This window comes from Nyctereutes procyonoides, unplaced genomic scaffold, assembly GCF_905146905.1.
Source record: "Nyctereutes procyonoides isolate TBG_1078 unplaced genomic scaffold, NYPRO_anot_genome, whole genome shotgun sequence".
NCBI classification, from domain to species: Eukaryota; Metazoa; Chordata; class Mammalia; order Carnivora; family Canidae; genus Nyctereutes; species Nyctereutes procyonoides.
Window position 1 is genome coordinate 9157364 of NW_026575031.1, and position 16607 is coordinate 9173970.

The window sequence follows — 16607 nt, forward strand, 5'->3', positions numbered from 1 at the left end:
GGAATTAAAGTGGGTGCAGCCTGGGGAGTCCTGGGGTGCTCTGTGCTGGGGCCATCCTTGGAGAATGCCTGGAGCTGTGTTGGACACTGACCAGTGTTCATCCTGGGGGAACCTGGTTGGGTGGCTGGAGCTGAAGCATGTGTGAACCAATGAGTCAGGGGCCTTCCTGGCTTGATGGCTGGAGATAGGGTGGGCACAGGTTGGGGCACTCCACACAGGGCTGCCTTGGTGGAATGGGTGTAGCTGAAGCAGGCACAGGCCAGGGATGTCCAGTATGCCATGTGCCAGGGCAGCTTTGGTGTGACCACTGGAGCTGGGATGAGCATGGTGGGTCAGGGAGCTGTCTCAAGAGAACAGCTGGAGCTGGTAGGGGCTAGGGGACCAGGTCACACCAAAGTAGCAGGCCAGATAGAGTACCTGGACACTACTTCTGTGTACACTGTCAAGGTGGAAGAGTACCATAAACATTGGCATTCACCAACACCTCTGTCTCCAGAGAGTTCCAGCATTTCTCTCACATTTGGCAGATGGTCTCCAGTTAGTAAATGAGTTTCTCTCACTTATAGTCTAGTTTCCCTTTTAACCACCATTTTGGTTTTTTTTTTTTCTTTGTCCCAGATCAGGGAAATATGCACATATGGGCTCCTCAGTGATGTCCCATCCTACTGCAGTTTGCCCTGTTGGAGATGGAATAGGATGAGATTTCTGTCATCGCAGTGTCTCTCCTGCTATTCTCTGTGTAGTCCCTCTATCCTTTGCTGTGCAGCAGCTATTCAGTCAGCTCTCAGTTCTTCCAGAGAAAGTACTCTACTTATAGGTATAGATTTGGTGTATCTGTGGGATGAGGTAAGTTAAGGGTCTTCCTACACCACCATCTTGGACCCCTCCTGTGGCTTTGTCCTTTAACTTAAGGTTACAGCTTCTCTCAGGTAGCTGTCTCCACATGATTCTCTCCTTCCAGGTTTTGAGCCCTTTTTCTTCTTTTGGTGAAAAGGGTGATGGGTTTCCAGTTACTAGTTCCAGGTTCCTGCTTTGTCCCTTGTGGTTATCTTACTTCCCACCCCCCACACCTTTGTAAATAGTCTTTTTATTTAATTGGACTTGAATTATTATTCTAATTTGAGTGTACCATCAGCTTCTGCTCAAACCCTGGTGGTTAGTGTCATAATATGTCTCATGGACCTATAGTACATGTTTTCTTTTATTTTTAAGGCTGTTAACTCATTTCAACAGGATTATGAAATATCTTACACTTGATTAACAGTTTCCTATATTTTTTCCTATCGTTCACTTCATTTGATTTTTACAATAAACACTATCCCTGTTTTATTAATGAGGAAAAATGAAACAGAGCATGAAACTTAAACTAGGTCACACAGCTGGTTAGTGGCTGTGCTGATATCCATAGGAACCCAGGCCTAAGAATACAGTGTGCTGTTACTGTAGTTCCTTTACATCTTTTTATTAAATAATTTTTTTTGAAATGACAAACTTAGAAGATGGAAGTTCATTCAGAACTTTTTTCCTGAACCATCTGAAAGTTGTCATATTGATGTCCAATTACCCCTAATAATGAGTGTGTATTTTCTTATAGAAAAGGATCCTCTAATATAACGACAATGCAACCTTCAGAATTGGGAAGTTAAAGTGTTGCACCATCTCATCTTTAGACCCCATTCATGTTTTGTTAATTGTCTTCAAAATGCTCCAATAACAAAAAGATGTGTTTGAGAATCACTTGTTGCATTTAGTTGTCTTATGTTTAAAATAATTTAGTCTGGAACAGTTCCTCAGTTTTTCCTTATATTTATGATCTTGACACTTTGGAAGATTGCAGGCCATTTATTTTGCAGTGTTCCTTAATTTGGTTGTCCAGTGTCTCCTCATGTTAAGATTCAGATTATATGTTTTGATATGAATATCACAGAGTTCACTTTGACAATTACTTGATTAAGGTGGCATCTGCCAGGCTTCTCTACTCTGAAGTTACTCTTTTTCCCTCTATATAATTAATATTTTGTCAAGGGGTACTTACTATGTAAATATCCCATTACTTGTCAAATTTTCAAATTATTTATGTGTGTATTAACTTATGGTTTCCCATTTTACTCAGTGAATTACAGTTTCTTATTACTATTTATTATCATGCTCAAATTGTTCCTATTAGTAGAAAGCAGTATTTAGAAGCTGAGATCTGGGTCGTAGGTGTGGGCATTGCTATTGTGGTATTACTGCTCCCAGGTCCTCTTAGTAGAGTTAGACAAAGCTAGGGGTGATATGTTTGCATATACATTTGTGTACACACACATACACACACACACACACGCACACATGTGTAGTTACATCTTATCTATTTCTGTATCTTTTTCTCTTGAAACATGTGAGTTCTCACTGATTTTGATCTGACACTACAGCTCAGAGATGAGAATGGGAAGAGAAAACTTGAGTGCTGGTTGTAATAAATTAAAAATAACCCAATGAATGCAACAAAAGCATTTCTAAGAAGAAAATATATGGTGATGCAGGCCTAGAAACAAGAAAGAAACAAGAAAGAATTCAAACAATCTCACCTTATACCTAAAGGATCTAGAAAAAGAACAAACAAGACCTAACTTGAGTAGAAGGAAGGAAAATAATAAAGATCAGAACAGAAATAAATGACAAAGATAAACAAAATTGATAAAACCATTAGCCAGACTCATCAAGGGAAGAAAAGGCCCAAATAAATAAAATCAGAACTGACACCAAAGAAATACAAAGAATTATAAGAGAATACTATGAGGGAGGCCTGGGTGGCTCAGTGGTTTAGGGCTTGCCTTCAGCCCAGGGCATGATCCTGGAGTCCCAGGATCAAGTCCCACATCGGGTTCCCTGCATGGAGCCTGATTCTCTGCCTCTCTCTCTCTCTCTCTCTCTCTCTCTGCCTCTCATGAGTAAAAAACTTAAAATCTTAAAAAAATACTATAAAAACTTATATGCCAACAATTGGACAGCCTAGAATAAATAGATAAATTCCTAGAAACAGAATCTTCCAAAGTTGAACCAGGAAAAAATAGAAAATTTGAACAGGCAGATTACTAGTAATGAAATTGAATCAGTAATAATAATAATAAAAAAAAACTACCAAAAACCAAAAGTCTAGGACCACAGGTGAATTCTATCAAACTTTTAAGGAAGTTAATACCTATTCTTAAAGTGTTGCCAAAAAATAGAAGAGGAAGGAAAAATACCAAATACATTGTATGAGGCCGGCATTACCCTGATACCAAACCAGATAAAAACACTACAAACACACACACATGCATACATTCTCTCTCTCAATTGTCTACAGGCTAATATCCCTATGAACATTGATGCAAAAATCCCCCAAAAATGTTAGTAAGCCACATTTAACAATACATTAAAAGAATCATTTACCACTCTCAAGTGGGATTTATTTCTGGAATGCAAGGATAGTTCAGTGTTTTGTAAATCAGCATGATATACCACATCAACAAATTGAAAAATAAAACTCATATCACCTTCTCAGTAGATGCAAAAAAAAAATTTGACAAAATTCAGTATCCATTCATGATAAAAGCTCTCAACAAAGTGAGTTTAGAGGGAACATACTTCAATATAACAAAGGCCACATATGAAAAACTGACCACTGCATCATACTCAGTGGTGAAAAGCTGAAAGCATTTCCTGTAAGATCAGGAACAACACAAAGATGTCTGCTTTTACCACTTTTATTCAACAGAGTGCTAGAAGTCCTAACTGCAGCATTCACGCAAAAAAGGAAATAAGAATCATCCATATTGATAAAGAAGTTAAACTGTCACTATATGCAGATGACATGATACTATACATAGAAAATCCTAAAGACTCCACCAAAGAACTACTAGAATTGATAAATGAATTCAGTCGAGTTTCAGGATATAAAATTCACACCCAGAAATTGGTAGCATTTCTATACACACTAGCAGAAAGAGAAATTAAGGAAACAATTCCATTTACATTTATACTAACAATAAAATACCTAGAAATAAACCTAACTGAGGAGGTGAAAGACCTGTACTCTGATAACTATAAAACATTGATGAAAAAATTGAAGGTGACACAAACAAATAGAAGGATATTCCATGCTCACAAATGGAAGAATTAATATTGTTAAAATGTCCATACTACCAAAAGCAATCTATAGATTCAGTGCAATCCCTACCAAATACCAATCGCATTTTTCACAAAACTATAACAGTACTAAAATTTGTATGTAATCCATAAAGGACCCCAAATAGCCAAAACAATCTTCAGAAAAACAAAGCTGGAGGAGAGGCATCACAATGCCAGATTTCAGGATATACTACAAAGTTGTAGTAATAAAAACAGTATGGTTATGGCAAAAAATAGACACATAGATCAATGGAGCAGAATAGAGAGCCCAGAATAAACCCACACTTACATGGCCTATTAATCTATGATGAAAGAGGCAAGAATATACACAGAGGAAAAGACATTCTCTTCAATAAATGCTGTTGGAAAAACTAGAGAGCTACATATAAGAGAATGGGAAACTGGACCTCTTTCTAATACCATACACAAAAATAAACTCAAAATGAATTAAAGACCTAAATGTGAGACCTGAAACTATAAAAATCCTGGAAGAGAACGCAGTAATTTATCTGACATCAGCTGCGGCAACGTTTTTCTAGGTGTGTCTCCTCAGGTAAGGGAAACAAAAGCAAAAAGAAACTATTGGAACTACTTTTGCATAGCAAAGGAAACCAACAAAGTGAAAAGGCAACCTGCTGGATGGGAGAAGATATTCGCAAATGATATATCCAGTAACAGGTTAATATCCAAAAAATATAAGGAACTTCTAGCAACACCTGGGCGGCTCAGTGGTTGAGCATCTGCCTTTGGCTCAGTGTGATCCTGGAGTCCCAGGATTGAGTCCCATGTCGGGTTCCCCTTGGGGAGCCTGCTTCTCCCTCTGCCTATATGTCTCTGCCTCTCTCTCTCTCATGAATAAATAAATTTAATCTTAAAAAAAAACTTGAACAACTCAACACGAAAAAAACAAATAACTCAATTAAAAAATGGACAGATGACCTGATTAGATATTTTCTCAAAGAAGACATGTAGTTGGCCAAGAGACACATGAAAAGGTGCTCAACATCACTAATCATTGGGGAAATGCAGATCAAAACCACAGTGAGAAAAAAAAACCACAGTGAGATATTATCTTACCCCTGACAGAATAGGTAAAATAAAAAACATAAGAAACAAATGTTGGTGAGAATGTGGAGAAAAAGTAACCCTCATGTGCTCTTGGAATGTAAATTGGTACAGCCACTGTGGGAAAACAGTATGGAGGTTCCTCAGAAAATTAAAAAGAGTGCTACCATATGATCTGTAATTCCACTACTGGGTATTTACCCAAAGAAAACTAAAACACTGCATCTGTATCTTTGGGGTAAATTCCCAGTAGTGCAATTGCTGGGTCATAGGGTAGTTCTATTTTTAACTCTTTGAGGAACCTCCACACAATTTTCCAGAGTGTCTGTACCAGTTCATATTCCCACCAACAGGGCAAAAGGGTTCCCCTTTCTCCACATCCTCTCCAACATTTGTTGTTTCCTGTCTTGTTAATTTTCAATTTTCTCACTGGTGTGAGGTGGTATCTCATTGTGGGTTTGATTGTATTTCCCTGGTGGCAAGTGATATGGAGCATTTTCTTATGTGCTTTTTGGCAAATTGAACTCCGATAAAAAATATACATAAAAAAAGAAAACTAAAACACTAATTCAAAAAGATATATGCATCCCTATGGGTTTTTTTTTAAGTTTTTAATTTTAATTCCAGTATAGTTAACATTTATCTATTGATGGACACTTGGGCTCCTTCCATAATTTGTCTATTATAAGTAATCCTGTAACAAACAGTGGTGCATATATCCTTTCAAATTAGTATTGTAAGTTTTTTTTTGGTAGATACCCAGTAGTGCAATTATAGATCATAGGGTAGTTCTATTTCTAATTTTTTGAGAAATCTCCATACTGTTTTCTACAGTGGCTTTGCAATGGAATATTATGCAGCAATTAAAAGGATGAGATTGTGCCACCTGCAATAAAATGGTTGGACCTAGAAGATACTATACTAAGTGAAATGTGTTGACTGAGAAAGACAGATACCATATAATTTCACTCATATGTGGAACCTAAAAAAAAAAACAGCGAAAACAAAAAGTATAATCATATGTATAAATACAGAGAACTAAATGATGGTTGCCAAAGGGGAAAGAGCTTGGGGATGGGTAAAGTGGGTGAAGGGAAGTAGGAGATACAGGCTTCCAGTTATGGATGAATAAATCACAGGGTAAAGAGCACAGCTTAAGGAATATAGTCAATGATATTGTAATAGCATTGTATGATGACAGATGGTAGCGACACTTGTGATGAGCATAATGTATAAACTTGTCTAAGTGTTTTACACTTGAAAGTAATGTAATATTGTGTGTCAACTCTATCAAATAAAAAAGGACCCCACCCAATTTAGCAAATTTATTTCAGGGTAAGGGGTACTTGACTAAGATGAGTTGAATTCAAAGAGTTTTGGAAATTGAGGGCTTAGAAATTATGAAATCTGTGATTTTTTTCTGTTTTCTCCTACAACCAGAAATAACTGACTTTGAATTACAGTTATAAATGAGTAGCACTACTTGCTACTAATATTCCTTTTTTTAGACTTTATTTTAATTTCTACACCCAGTGTGGGGCTTGAATTCACAACCCCAAGATCAAGAGCTTCACGCTCTATTAACTGAGCCAACCAGGTACCCCACTACTAATATTTCTTAATGTGAGTTTGGGGTTTCATTCATCTCATCTTGGTATAAGAAAATAGTCCATTGTTAACTCTTAGTTGTGTGAATTATGAATCTATAAAATTATAATTGTGAAAATGAATAATAAATGTTTAAAATGCTTGTTTTAGGAATATAGGAATGAAAAGCAGTACACAGGGACGCCTGGGTGGCTCAGCAGTTGAGCATCTGCCTTCGGCTCAGGGCCTGATCCTGGGATCTGGGATTGAGTCCTGCATCCAGCTCCCTCTGCCTGTGTCTGTCTCTCTCATGAATAAATAAATAAAATCTTAAAAAAAAAGAAAAGCGGTACACAGGAGCTTAATATACTCTGAGTAGCAACCATATAAAACTTCCATATTTGTAGAAATATGGAAAACTACAGTGCAAGTATATTGTGCACAGCAGTAGCATTTGGGTTCTTCCAGTTTTCTTTTGGGATGTTGACTAGTACTGATTTGGAAGTGCTGATAATATATTGTGATATTAAATTACAGTATCTACATTGTAGATAATAAATACAGTTTTGGAGGAGACTGAAGAAAGTGAGCTAGGAATGCATGTATATTTCAGCCTTTATTTTTCCTTCTTTCTGCTGACTAAAGCAATATAATGAGTCCGTCCTTTCCTTTTCCTCTCCCTTTCCTTTTCTCCTTCCTTCCTTCCTTCCTTCCTTCCTTCCTTCCTTCCTTCCTTCCTTCCTTCCTTCTTATTACTTATCTGAGACAGAGCACAAGTGGATTGGAGGGGGAGAGGGAGAAGGAGAAGCAGATTCCCTGCTGAGCAGGGAGCCTGATATGACACGGGATTGCAGGACCCTGAGATCATGACCAGAGCTGAAGGCAGATGCTTAATGACTTAGCCACCCAGGTGCCACAATGGAAAACAAAGGGAAGCCAGAAAAAAAAAAAAGTAGTATATGAAGGATTTCTGTGGAAAAGAGTTAAAGGCCGAGAACATTCTGTATTTTGCTGGATAGGTAACTTCCTCTAAATGACATGATCTTCATATTTAAAAGTAAGTGGGAAATAATAATCCCTAGGCTCTAGCAAAACCCTTCAAGATGTTAAGAGTTTTAATGATTTATTACTTTAATGGTTTTGAAGTTTTTTTGGAATAAATTTTTAATGGGATAGAACATAGAGTTTTTCGAAAGGTATGTATGTGAAGTTGGGACGTATATACTATGGTCTCTGTATTCAAGTGTCTATTTTCCAAATTAAGTACATAGCTCTTTTTAAAATAGATGAGGGTATCAGAAAAATTACTGAGTAGTCCTTATTCAGAAAAGTGGAAAAAATAAAGTTTAATAACAAGAAAAACTTTCATTTAATTAGTGCTCACTTTGTTCCAGACATTGTTCTAAAGGCTTCACATGTATTAGAACAGTAAATCCTCTCAAAAACCCAGTGAGTTATTTTTTTTTAAGATTTTATTCATTTATTCATGCGAGACACAGAAAGAGAAAGAGGCAGAGACACAGGCAGGGGGAGAAGCAGGCTCCATGTAGGGAGCCCGACGTGGGACTCAACCCCGGGGCTCCAGGATCAGGCCCTGGATTGAAGGTGGTGCTTAACTGCTGAGCCACTGCTGCCCCAAATCCATTTAATAAATGAAATAGATAAATCTCCATTTAATAGATGAAAAAACTGAGAAAAGGTACTTGCCCAAAGAGCCAGGCTTTGAACCTAGAAAGTTCCAAAGCCTGTGTTCTTAACGATTAAGCTATAGAGGAAATCATTTTAAGCACTTTCCCCAACTCCAGGCCCCATTAAGTTATATATTTTACATGAGTTCTCTCTCTTTAAATAACAAGCTCCAGCCCTATTTTTCTTTTTTTTTTTTTTTAAGATTTTATTTATTTATGAGAGACACAGAGAGAGAGAAAGGCAGAGACACAGGCAGAGGGAGAAGCAGGCTCCACGCAGGGAGCCCGAAGTGGGACCCAATCCCAGGACTCCAGAATCACACCCTGGGCTGAAGGCAGCGCCAAACCTCTGAGCCACCCAGGGATCCGTCCAGCCCTACTTTTCTATACTATTACCACAAGTTTGGAGAGAGGACAAGTCAGTAGATCCACATAGTATCAACCTTACCTCAAGGTTTGGATACAAACCATAAGAGACTTTTTTTTTTTTAAGATTTATTTATTTATTTATTTATTCATGAGAGACGCAGAGAAAGAGATAGGCAGAGGGAGGGCTCCTTGCAGAGAGCCCAATGCAGGACTCGATCCTAGATCCCGGGATCACTCCCTGAGCTGAAGGCAGACGCTCAAGAGCTGAGCCATCTAGGCATCCCACAATAAGAGACTCTTAACTCCAGGAAACAAACAGGGTTGCTGGAGGGGAACTGGAAGGGGGATGGGGTAACTGTGTGCTTGGCATTAAGGAGGGCACTTGATGCAATGAGCACAGGGTGTTAATATGCAACTGATGAATCACTGAACTCTACTTCTGAAACTAATAATATACTATATGTCAATTTAATTTCAATAAAATAAAAATTTTTTTAAAGTGTTAAGTAAACTCTGTTTTTTTTCTTTTAAAGATTATTTATTTAGTTATATGACAGATTGAGAGAGCACACAAGCAGTGGGAGGGGCAGGCAGAGGGAGAGGGCTCTTCCCTGCAGAGCAAGAAGCCCAAGAAGCCCAATGTACGGCTCCATCCCAGGACCCCGGGATCATGACCTGAGCCGAAGGCAGACGCTTAACTAGCTGATCCACCTAGGCGCCCCTGGATTTTTTTTTTAAATTTTTATTTTAATTCCAGCTAGTTGACATACAGTGTTATATTAGTTTCAGGTATAGAGTATAGTGATTCATCAGTTCCATATATCACTACTTTGGGTTATTTTTTAAGGTGTTTTTTTTTTTTTTAAGTTTTCTTTACTTAAGGAATCTCTACACCCAATATGTGGTCTGAACTCATGACCCCAAGATCTAGAGTCGCATGCTCTTCTAACCAAGCCTTGGGTTATATATTTTTAATCTAAAAATACTCTTAAGTGTTTCAAGCACACTTGACTATAAGTTCCTTATAATTTCCCAAGAATCAATTCAGTTTCAGAAAAAGATTGCTAGGGAAAATTTATTCAAATATATTTTAAAGTGCTTACTGTATGCTGGGCACAGTGCTAGACATTGAAAATTTTAAAATAATATGATCCTTCAATCTGGCATGGGAAGGATTATAGTGATGTGCTTTCTACTTTTGTTGTGACAGGTGTTCCAGGATTTGGGGACTGAAGTATTGTCTGGAGCTGCTAAAGGCTACAACATATGCCTTTTTGCCTATGGGCAGACAGGCTCTGGGAAGACATATACCATGTTGGGGACCCCAGTGAGTATTGGTATTGGAATATGATCTCGTTCTCTTGCCATAGCAAGCCTGAATCTCACACTGTCCTTGCTACTGAGAGATAGAATGTGGATTTAGTAGTTAGTCAACTTTAATAAGATTTAATGGGCTCTTTTCTGTATTAAAAATGGGTTTCTCAACCCTTTAATAGGAAGGTGAACTTTGAATAATTAGATCCTCTTTATTCAAGCCTGAGGAACCTTATAATTGTACAACTCCCTTTGATGAAGTAGACCTTGTCAGTCTTTCTGAATTTCTCATCTCATTTCCAAGTTCATCACTTGAAGCTTTTTGACACTTTTGGTGTGGACAGACCCCCAGGCTGAATCTGAAGTGTTGCTTTAGGGCTGTGCAGAAATGGGGCTATATGTGTTAGATCTGAGCATTGGAAGAAGCAAGGGAACCAGCTGCTGGGATGGAGCTTTAAAAGGTGTGAGATTTATGAGAGCCTTATTTTGTCATGGAAAATTGGGAAAGTAGAGGTCCTTCAGTATACCTCTTTGTTTTGGATTTAGAAGTACTTGGTGAGTTGAACTCATGGAGCAGATGACAACACTATGCAGGGACATTCTCTGGGACACTTTTCCTCCCTTGCTACCTTGTGCTCAGCTCATTGCTTACTTATGTCCATGTTGAGTATGATTTTACATATTTGAAATTAAAAGAAGAAAATACCCACTAAACCAGGGGTATAAAACCTTTAATCTATGTACAAGTTAGCAGTGGATCCAAGATGAAAAAATCCAAATTATTAATCCAAAATTATCCAAATAATTTTTTCTACTAAATGTGTAAATACCCATGTGTTCTAGTTCTTCTGTATGTATAGGGATAGAAGGTTGGGGAGGGACCACAGTTGTAAATAGGTTTATCCAAGAAGGATGTAACCTTTATTGCATGAAAGCTCAGATCTGGGTTTGTTAGCTTTTCCCCTCTTCCTTCTTATGATGGTATTCTGCCTCTCAGCTGGTACATTCCTCTGTGAGTGTCTCCTGAGAGCCAGGCAAATAGAGTCTTCTGTATACCACCAGTAAAACTGCCTAAAGTGCTGAGTCTAGCACAGGAAGCCCATGTGCCCATCCTCCACCAATAACCTTGGTTCCTGGGTGTTGGGGGGGAGCTTCACTGTGAGTGAACAGTAATACTTTCCTTTCTTCTGTTCTCCAGACCTCTGTTGGGCTGACACCACGGATATGTGAGGTATAGACTCTATTTTGACTAGATCTTCTCAAAGTAGACCTTCTTTGTACACTCCCTTCAGTAAAACTCCAATCCTATGGTTTGTGCAGGGTCTCTTCATCAGGGAGGAGGACTATGCCCCACTGCCTTCCTCTTGTAGGATAAAAGTAAGGTAAGAACCTTTCAGGCTCTGAGGCCTAAAATACTTTCATTTCCACTCCAAATTCTAGCAGGTTCAGCTGTCCTCTCTTTGCTTCAGGGGTCATCCAGAGGAATGGAAAAAGCCACAGCAGAAATATTTTGCAGGATGAGGAGATGAGGAACACATTTTGATCTTTGGGTTGTAGGAAAATTAATTCCTATCCCTAGGCTTAACAAACAGGTGTTTTCTGTGAACCAACTTTCTCTGGCTGTCTGGTTTCCTTTTCTTCACTTTCCTTATGGTTTATTACCAGCTTTTGGACTTTCTCTTCCAGCTCTGGCTGCGTTGTTCTTTGGGTCAGCAGTTCCTAAGCTCTAGTTCCAAGACAGCGCTGGATACTCCAATATGAGGTTTTAATCAATCTATAGTGGAAATGTTGGTGCAAGGTTACCAACTGACCTTCATTTTCTGTATTCTATTTTTTTGGTATTCAATGTCCTTTTAAAAAGCATGAGACGTAATTCACATACCATAAAATTAATGCTTGTGGAATTTATATAGTTTGGTAGTTTCTTTTGTTTTGGTGTTTTATTTGGTATTTACAAGGTTGTCCAATCATCCTTATTATCTAATTCTAGAATTTTCATCACCCCAAAAAGAATAAGTGCCCTTTTTAAAAATTAAATGATAGTAAACAGTATATATACATTTTTAAGCTTGCAAAGTAAAAATTTGCTAGCTTATTGTATGTGTATACATGCACATGTATATAAAATTTTTTATCATCAGTGAAATCTGGGAACCACTATTCTGAGAAACATCTGGGCTCCTTGTGTCCAAATCTGAGAAGGTTAAGGAGAAACATTTTATAAGAAGAGTGTGCATAGAGTTCAGCTGAGCTGGAGCCTTTTTTTTTTTTGAATGGCCACTGGCTTCATAGGCAAACATCTGTGTTCTGATGAGGAAAACCTTTTTGTGAGAAGTTTGTTTTCTTACTTAACAAAATCTTTGCTGATTTTAATTAAGAATTGTAGCTATGTTATTATTTTAAAAAGGAATAAAATGCCCGCAGTACCTATAAGGGCATATCTTAACAGAATCCCAGTGTATAAAACAGGTAAAATGAAAACTGTCCTACTTAAATTAGGGGTAGGGACCAGAATATTTCTCATTTAGCTTTCCTCATTGCTAAGCAGTGGCCTTCACAGAACAATAAAAGCTGAAAGATCATGTTTGAAAATCACTTAAGAAACAAGCCTGTAGACTCTGTGGTCTGGTAGCCTGCTCAAAGTATAGGCTGGTGGCAGCATACCCCAAAATCATGCTGAAATAGCCTCTTGAGGGCTAAAGTTGAATCAGAACTGACATTGTAAACCTAAAACTGAAGTGATGACAGCTAAGGCGGCGACACAATTGTGCACATGTAGAAGGAGACTCAAGGGGGGAACCTTGGCAAAGTCAAGGTCTTAGAGTGTCAGAAGTAGAACTAGATCAAGAATTAGGGCCTTCTGATTTTTGGTTTCGTGTTTTCCCAACTTTTTTTCAAATCTAAAAATGTCACCATTTTTCAGAATTACATTTTGAAAAGATGCCACCATTTTCCACATTCTGTTTATATACCTTGTTCTACATGTCTCTAGTTTCCTGGAAATCTATAATGAACGAGTGCGGGATCTACTGAAGCAATCTGATAAAAAAAAGTCCTACTCTCTGCGGGTCAGAGAACACCCAGAGTTGGGGCCCTATGTACAAGGTGAGCCACTTTGGTCTTGAAGTTCTGAGACCAAACTGAATTTCCTAATGGTCAGTGATTCATTCAACAAATGTATAATGAAACGTACTATGTACCACTTACTGCACTAGATGCTGGATAAGTAACAATAATTAGAAAAGACAGGCAGACCTATAGTCTTGTGATGGTAAGGCAGAAAATAAACATTTGTAAGTTGTGATAAAGACTAATAAAAAAACAGATTTTATGATGGAAAAGAACAATGGGCAGTATAGGTAGTCCATCTGTATAGTGTGGTCAGGAAATGCTTCTTTGAAGAGATTCAGGATTTTTTTTAAAGATTATTTATTTGAGAAATAGTGTACGTACATGTATATGTGCAAGTGAGGGGAGGAGCAGAGGGAGTAGGAGAGAGGGAATCCTTAAGCCGACTCCCCGGTGAGTGTGGAGTCCAACAAGGGCTCCAACCCAGTACCTGAGATCATGACCTGAGCTGAAATCAAGATCCAGCCATTTAACGACTGAGCTCTCGAGGTGCCCCTAAAAGGACCCAAGTTTTTTTTTTTAATTTTCCAATCTATGTCAAACTAATATTTTATAAAATAAAGATGAATTATGAGAAAAAGGGAAAAGATATCAATTACGAGCCCAAATTCTTCTTACAAATTTAAAAGATAAAAAAATCACTCTGTGACATTGTTATAAAAATTGCTAATATTCTCAATTTCTATATCTATCTCATTATATACCAATAATAGTTTGAGAACTGGCCCTGGTCTTTGGGCCAGCTTTGAGAAACTGCCATAGCAGATTAAGGGAATTCTTTTTTTCCCCTAGGTTTCTGAGAGTTTTTGTTTTTTAACTTTGAAGCATATTAAACTTTTTAATAAATTTCAAGTACAGTATAAAGAACTTTTTTCTTGAACCATTAGAGAGTGAACTGCCAATCTAATGACCCATCTCCCCTGATTATCTTAGGGTATCTTCCTTCCATTCCTCCAAACAATAATGTTTTCTTGTACAATTATAACACAACCACCAAAATCAGGAACTTAACTTTGGCATGTTAATACCATCTAAGTGTTAGAGCCAAGTTAACTTTTCCCAGTTGTCCCAGTAATTGCCCATTTGAGAGTCATGTGTTGCATTTAGTTAAGGTGTCTCTCTGGTATTCTTTGGCCTGGACAGTTTCTTTGGTCTTTCTTTAACTTTCATGAACTTGACAACCATCAAGTGGTATACAACTTTGATATGTCCCATTATTCATGACTTTCAAGGTGATATCTGCCAGTTTTCTTCACTCTAAAATTGCTATTTTCCTTTTGTAATCAAGTATTTGTGGGGCAGTGCTGTGAAATCATGTACATACTCCATCTTCATCCAATTTTCAATTTATTTATGTCAGTATAGATTAATGCTTATCTGTTCAATGAATTATCTTTTGTTACTGTGATTTTTTTTAAATTTTCATGCTCAAATTATCCCAGATTTAGTCAGTGGAATCCCTTTCAAGCCCACTTCTGTAACATTTTGACATATCACTGTTACTCTTTGAGCACCTCCTTATTTTCTGGGATAGAGGTGTTCCAGGTGTTCCATCTTCTACTTTCTTTGCTTCAGTCTTGAAATCAGCCATTTATTTTTATTTATCAGCCCTGTTCCTTTTTACTGGAGAGTAGTATTTAGAAGCTGAAGCTAAGGTCTAGGTACTAGGTGTGCCTGTTGTTATCGATGTTACCAATTGTTGTCCCTTTGAGTGGACAGAGCTAGGTAATCGGTGCTCACACCAGTACCTCTAATTGCAGTTCAGCACAGCAGAGTTCATTCTTGATTTCTCCCTTTTCGTATTTGTAATTCCTTTTTTTAAAAATTTTTTTAAAAAGATTTATTTTTTTGAGAGAGAGAATGCAAGTGAAAGGAGGGGCAGAGGAAGAGGGAGAGAGAATCTCAAGCAGACTTCCCTCTGAACGTGGAGCCCAACATGGAGCTTGATCCTACAACTGTACCTGAGTGGAAACCAAGAGTTAGGATGCCCACCTGACTGAGCCACCCAGGCACCCCTGTAGTTCTTTTACTTAACATGGGAAATACTTCTTTGATCTGCTCTCCTACATGTAATCAGCCTCCTTGCCATTGATGTCAGCTCTCTCATGTGGCTGCCCACCTTACCTGGCTATGCTGAGACACCCTCTGCTGAGCCCTTCACCACACTTCCAGCACTCTAGGTGGGGCTACCTATCCTTTAGCTCCCCACTCACTATGCAGGTACATTCTGTACTTCTCTTGGTTTTTGTATCCCTTTGCTGGGCTACCTCTCCACTCTGACATGGAAGCCCTTGGTCACTTGGCCAGTCTCTCCGTGGGGATCCCCTTCTCACCTTGAGTTGGCTCTAACTTCCTATGGCAGGCCATCCCTACATGTGGCCAGCCTGCTAACCAGGCCTGGACTGCCTCCATCAGGATGCTCCCCTCAGCCCCCTTGGGCTCTGACTTTCTGGGCCAGGCTACCACACATGTGGTCACCCTCCTCACCCCACTCTCTTGCCAGGCCTTCCTTTTGTGTGGATACCCTTTCCACCCTACTCAGGCTTAGTCTCAGCCATATTAGGTAACCCCTATATGGATGCTCTCTCCCTCCTTTCAGGCTCTTCACCCTGCTCTGCATCACTGTAGCCCCTCAACCTCATGGGTAGCCTGCCATTTTCTGTTCCACTTGATAACTTTCAGACTAAATTGTGCAGGGAAGGGAAATAGACAGGATGCTAAAAATGTTTTAATAAAATTACTGGTTTTTACAAATGCTTTTTTTTTAAAGATTTTATTTATTTATTCATGAGAAACACAGACAAAGAGGAAAGAGAGAGAGGCAGAGACACAGGCAGAGGGAGAAGCAGGCTCCATGCGGGGAGCCCGACATGGGACTCAATCCCGGATCTCCAGGATCAGGCCCTGGGCTGAAGGCGGCACTAAACCACTGAGCCACCCGGGCTGCCCTACAAATGCTTTTCTATATAACATGTGACTTTTGTCCTTTATTCTGCTAATGTGGTTAATTATACTGATTTTTAATTAATTAAATTAACTGATTTAATTAAACTGCTTTTGTTTTTTTTTTCCTAAAGAAAAAATAGTACTTTTTAAAAAAATTTTTTTTCTAAAGATGAGGAAATACTTCTTAAAAAATTCTTTTATTTAAATTCAATGTAGTTAACATACAGTGTATTACTAGTTTCAGGGGTAGAATTTAGTGGTTCATCAGTTTCATATAACACCCTGTTCTCTTTGCATCCAGTGCCCTCCTTAATGCCTGTCACCCATTTACCCCATCCCCCCACCCACCTCTCC

General features: G+C 38.4%; 1 protein-coding gene across 4 annotated transcripts in view; it reads left to right on the forward strand.

Annotated features, from left to right (window-relative positions):
- STARD9 (StAR related lipid transfer domain containing 9) overlaps positions 1-16607 on the forward strand; it is a 130996-nt gene that overhangs the window by 46265 nt on the left and 68124 nt on the right. For 3 of the 4 annotated variants that reach the window (XM_055316656.1, XM_055316657.1, XM_055316659.1), the window contains exons 4-7: positions 10075-10191; positions 11377-11409; positions 11499-11560; positions 13171-13283. In XM_055316656.1, coding sequence (XP_055172631.1) covers positions 10075-10191; positions 11377-11409; positions 11499-11560; positions 13171-13283 — 325 coding nt within the window. The remainder of the gene's footprint in view (positions 1-10074; positions 10192-11376; positions 11410-11498; positions 11561-13170; positions 13284-16607) is intronic. The other variant, XM_055316658.1, reaches the window with a different exon arrangement.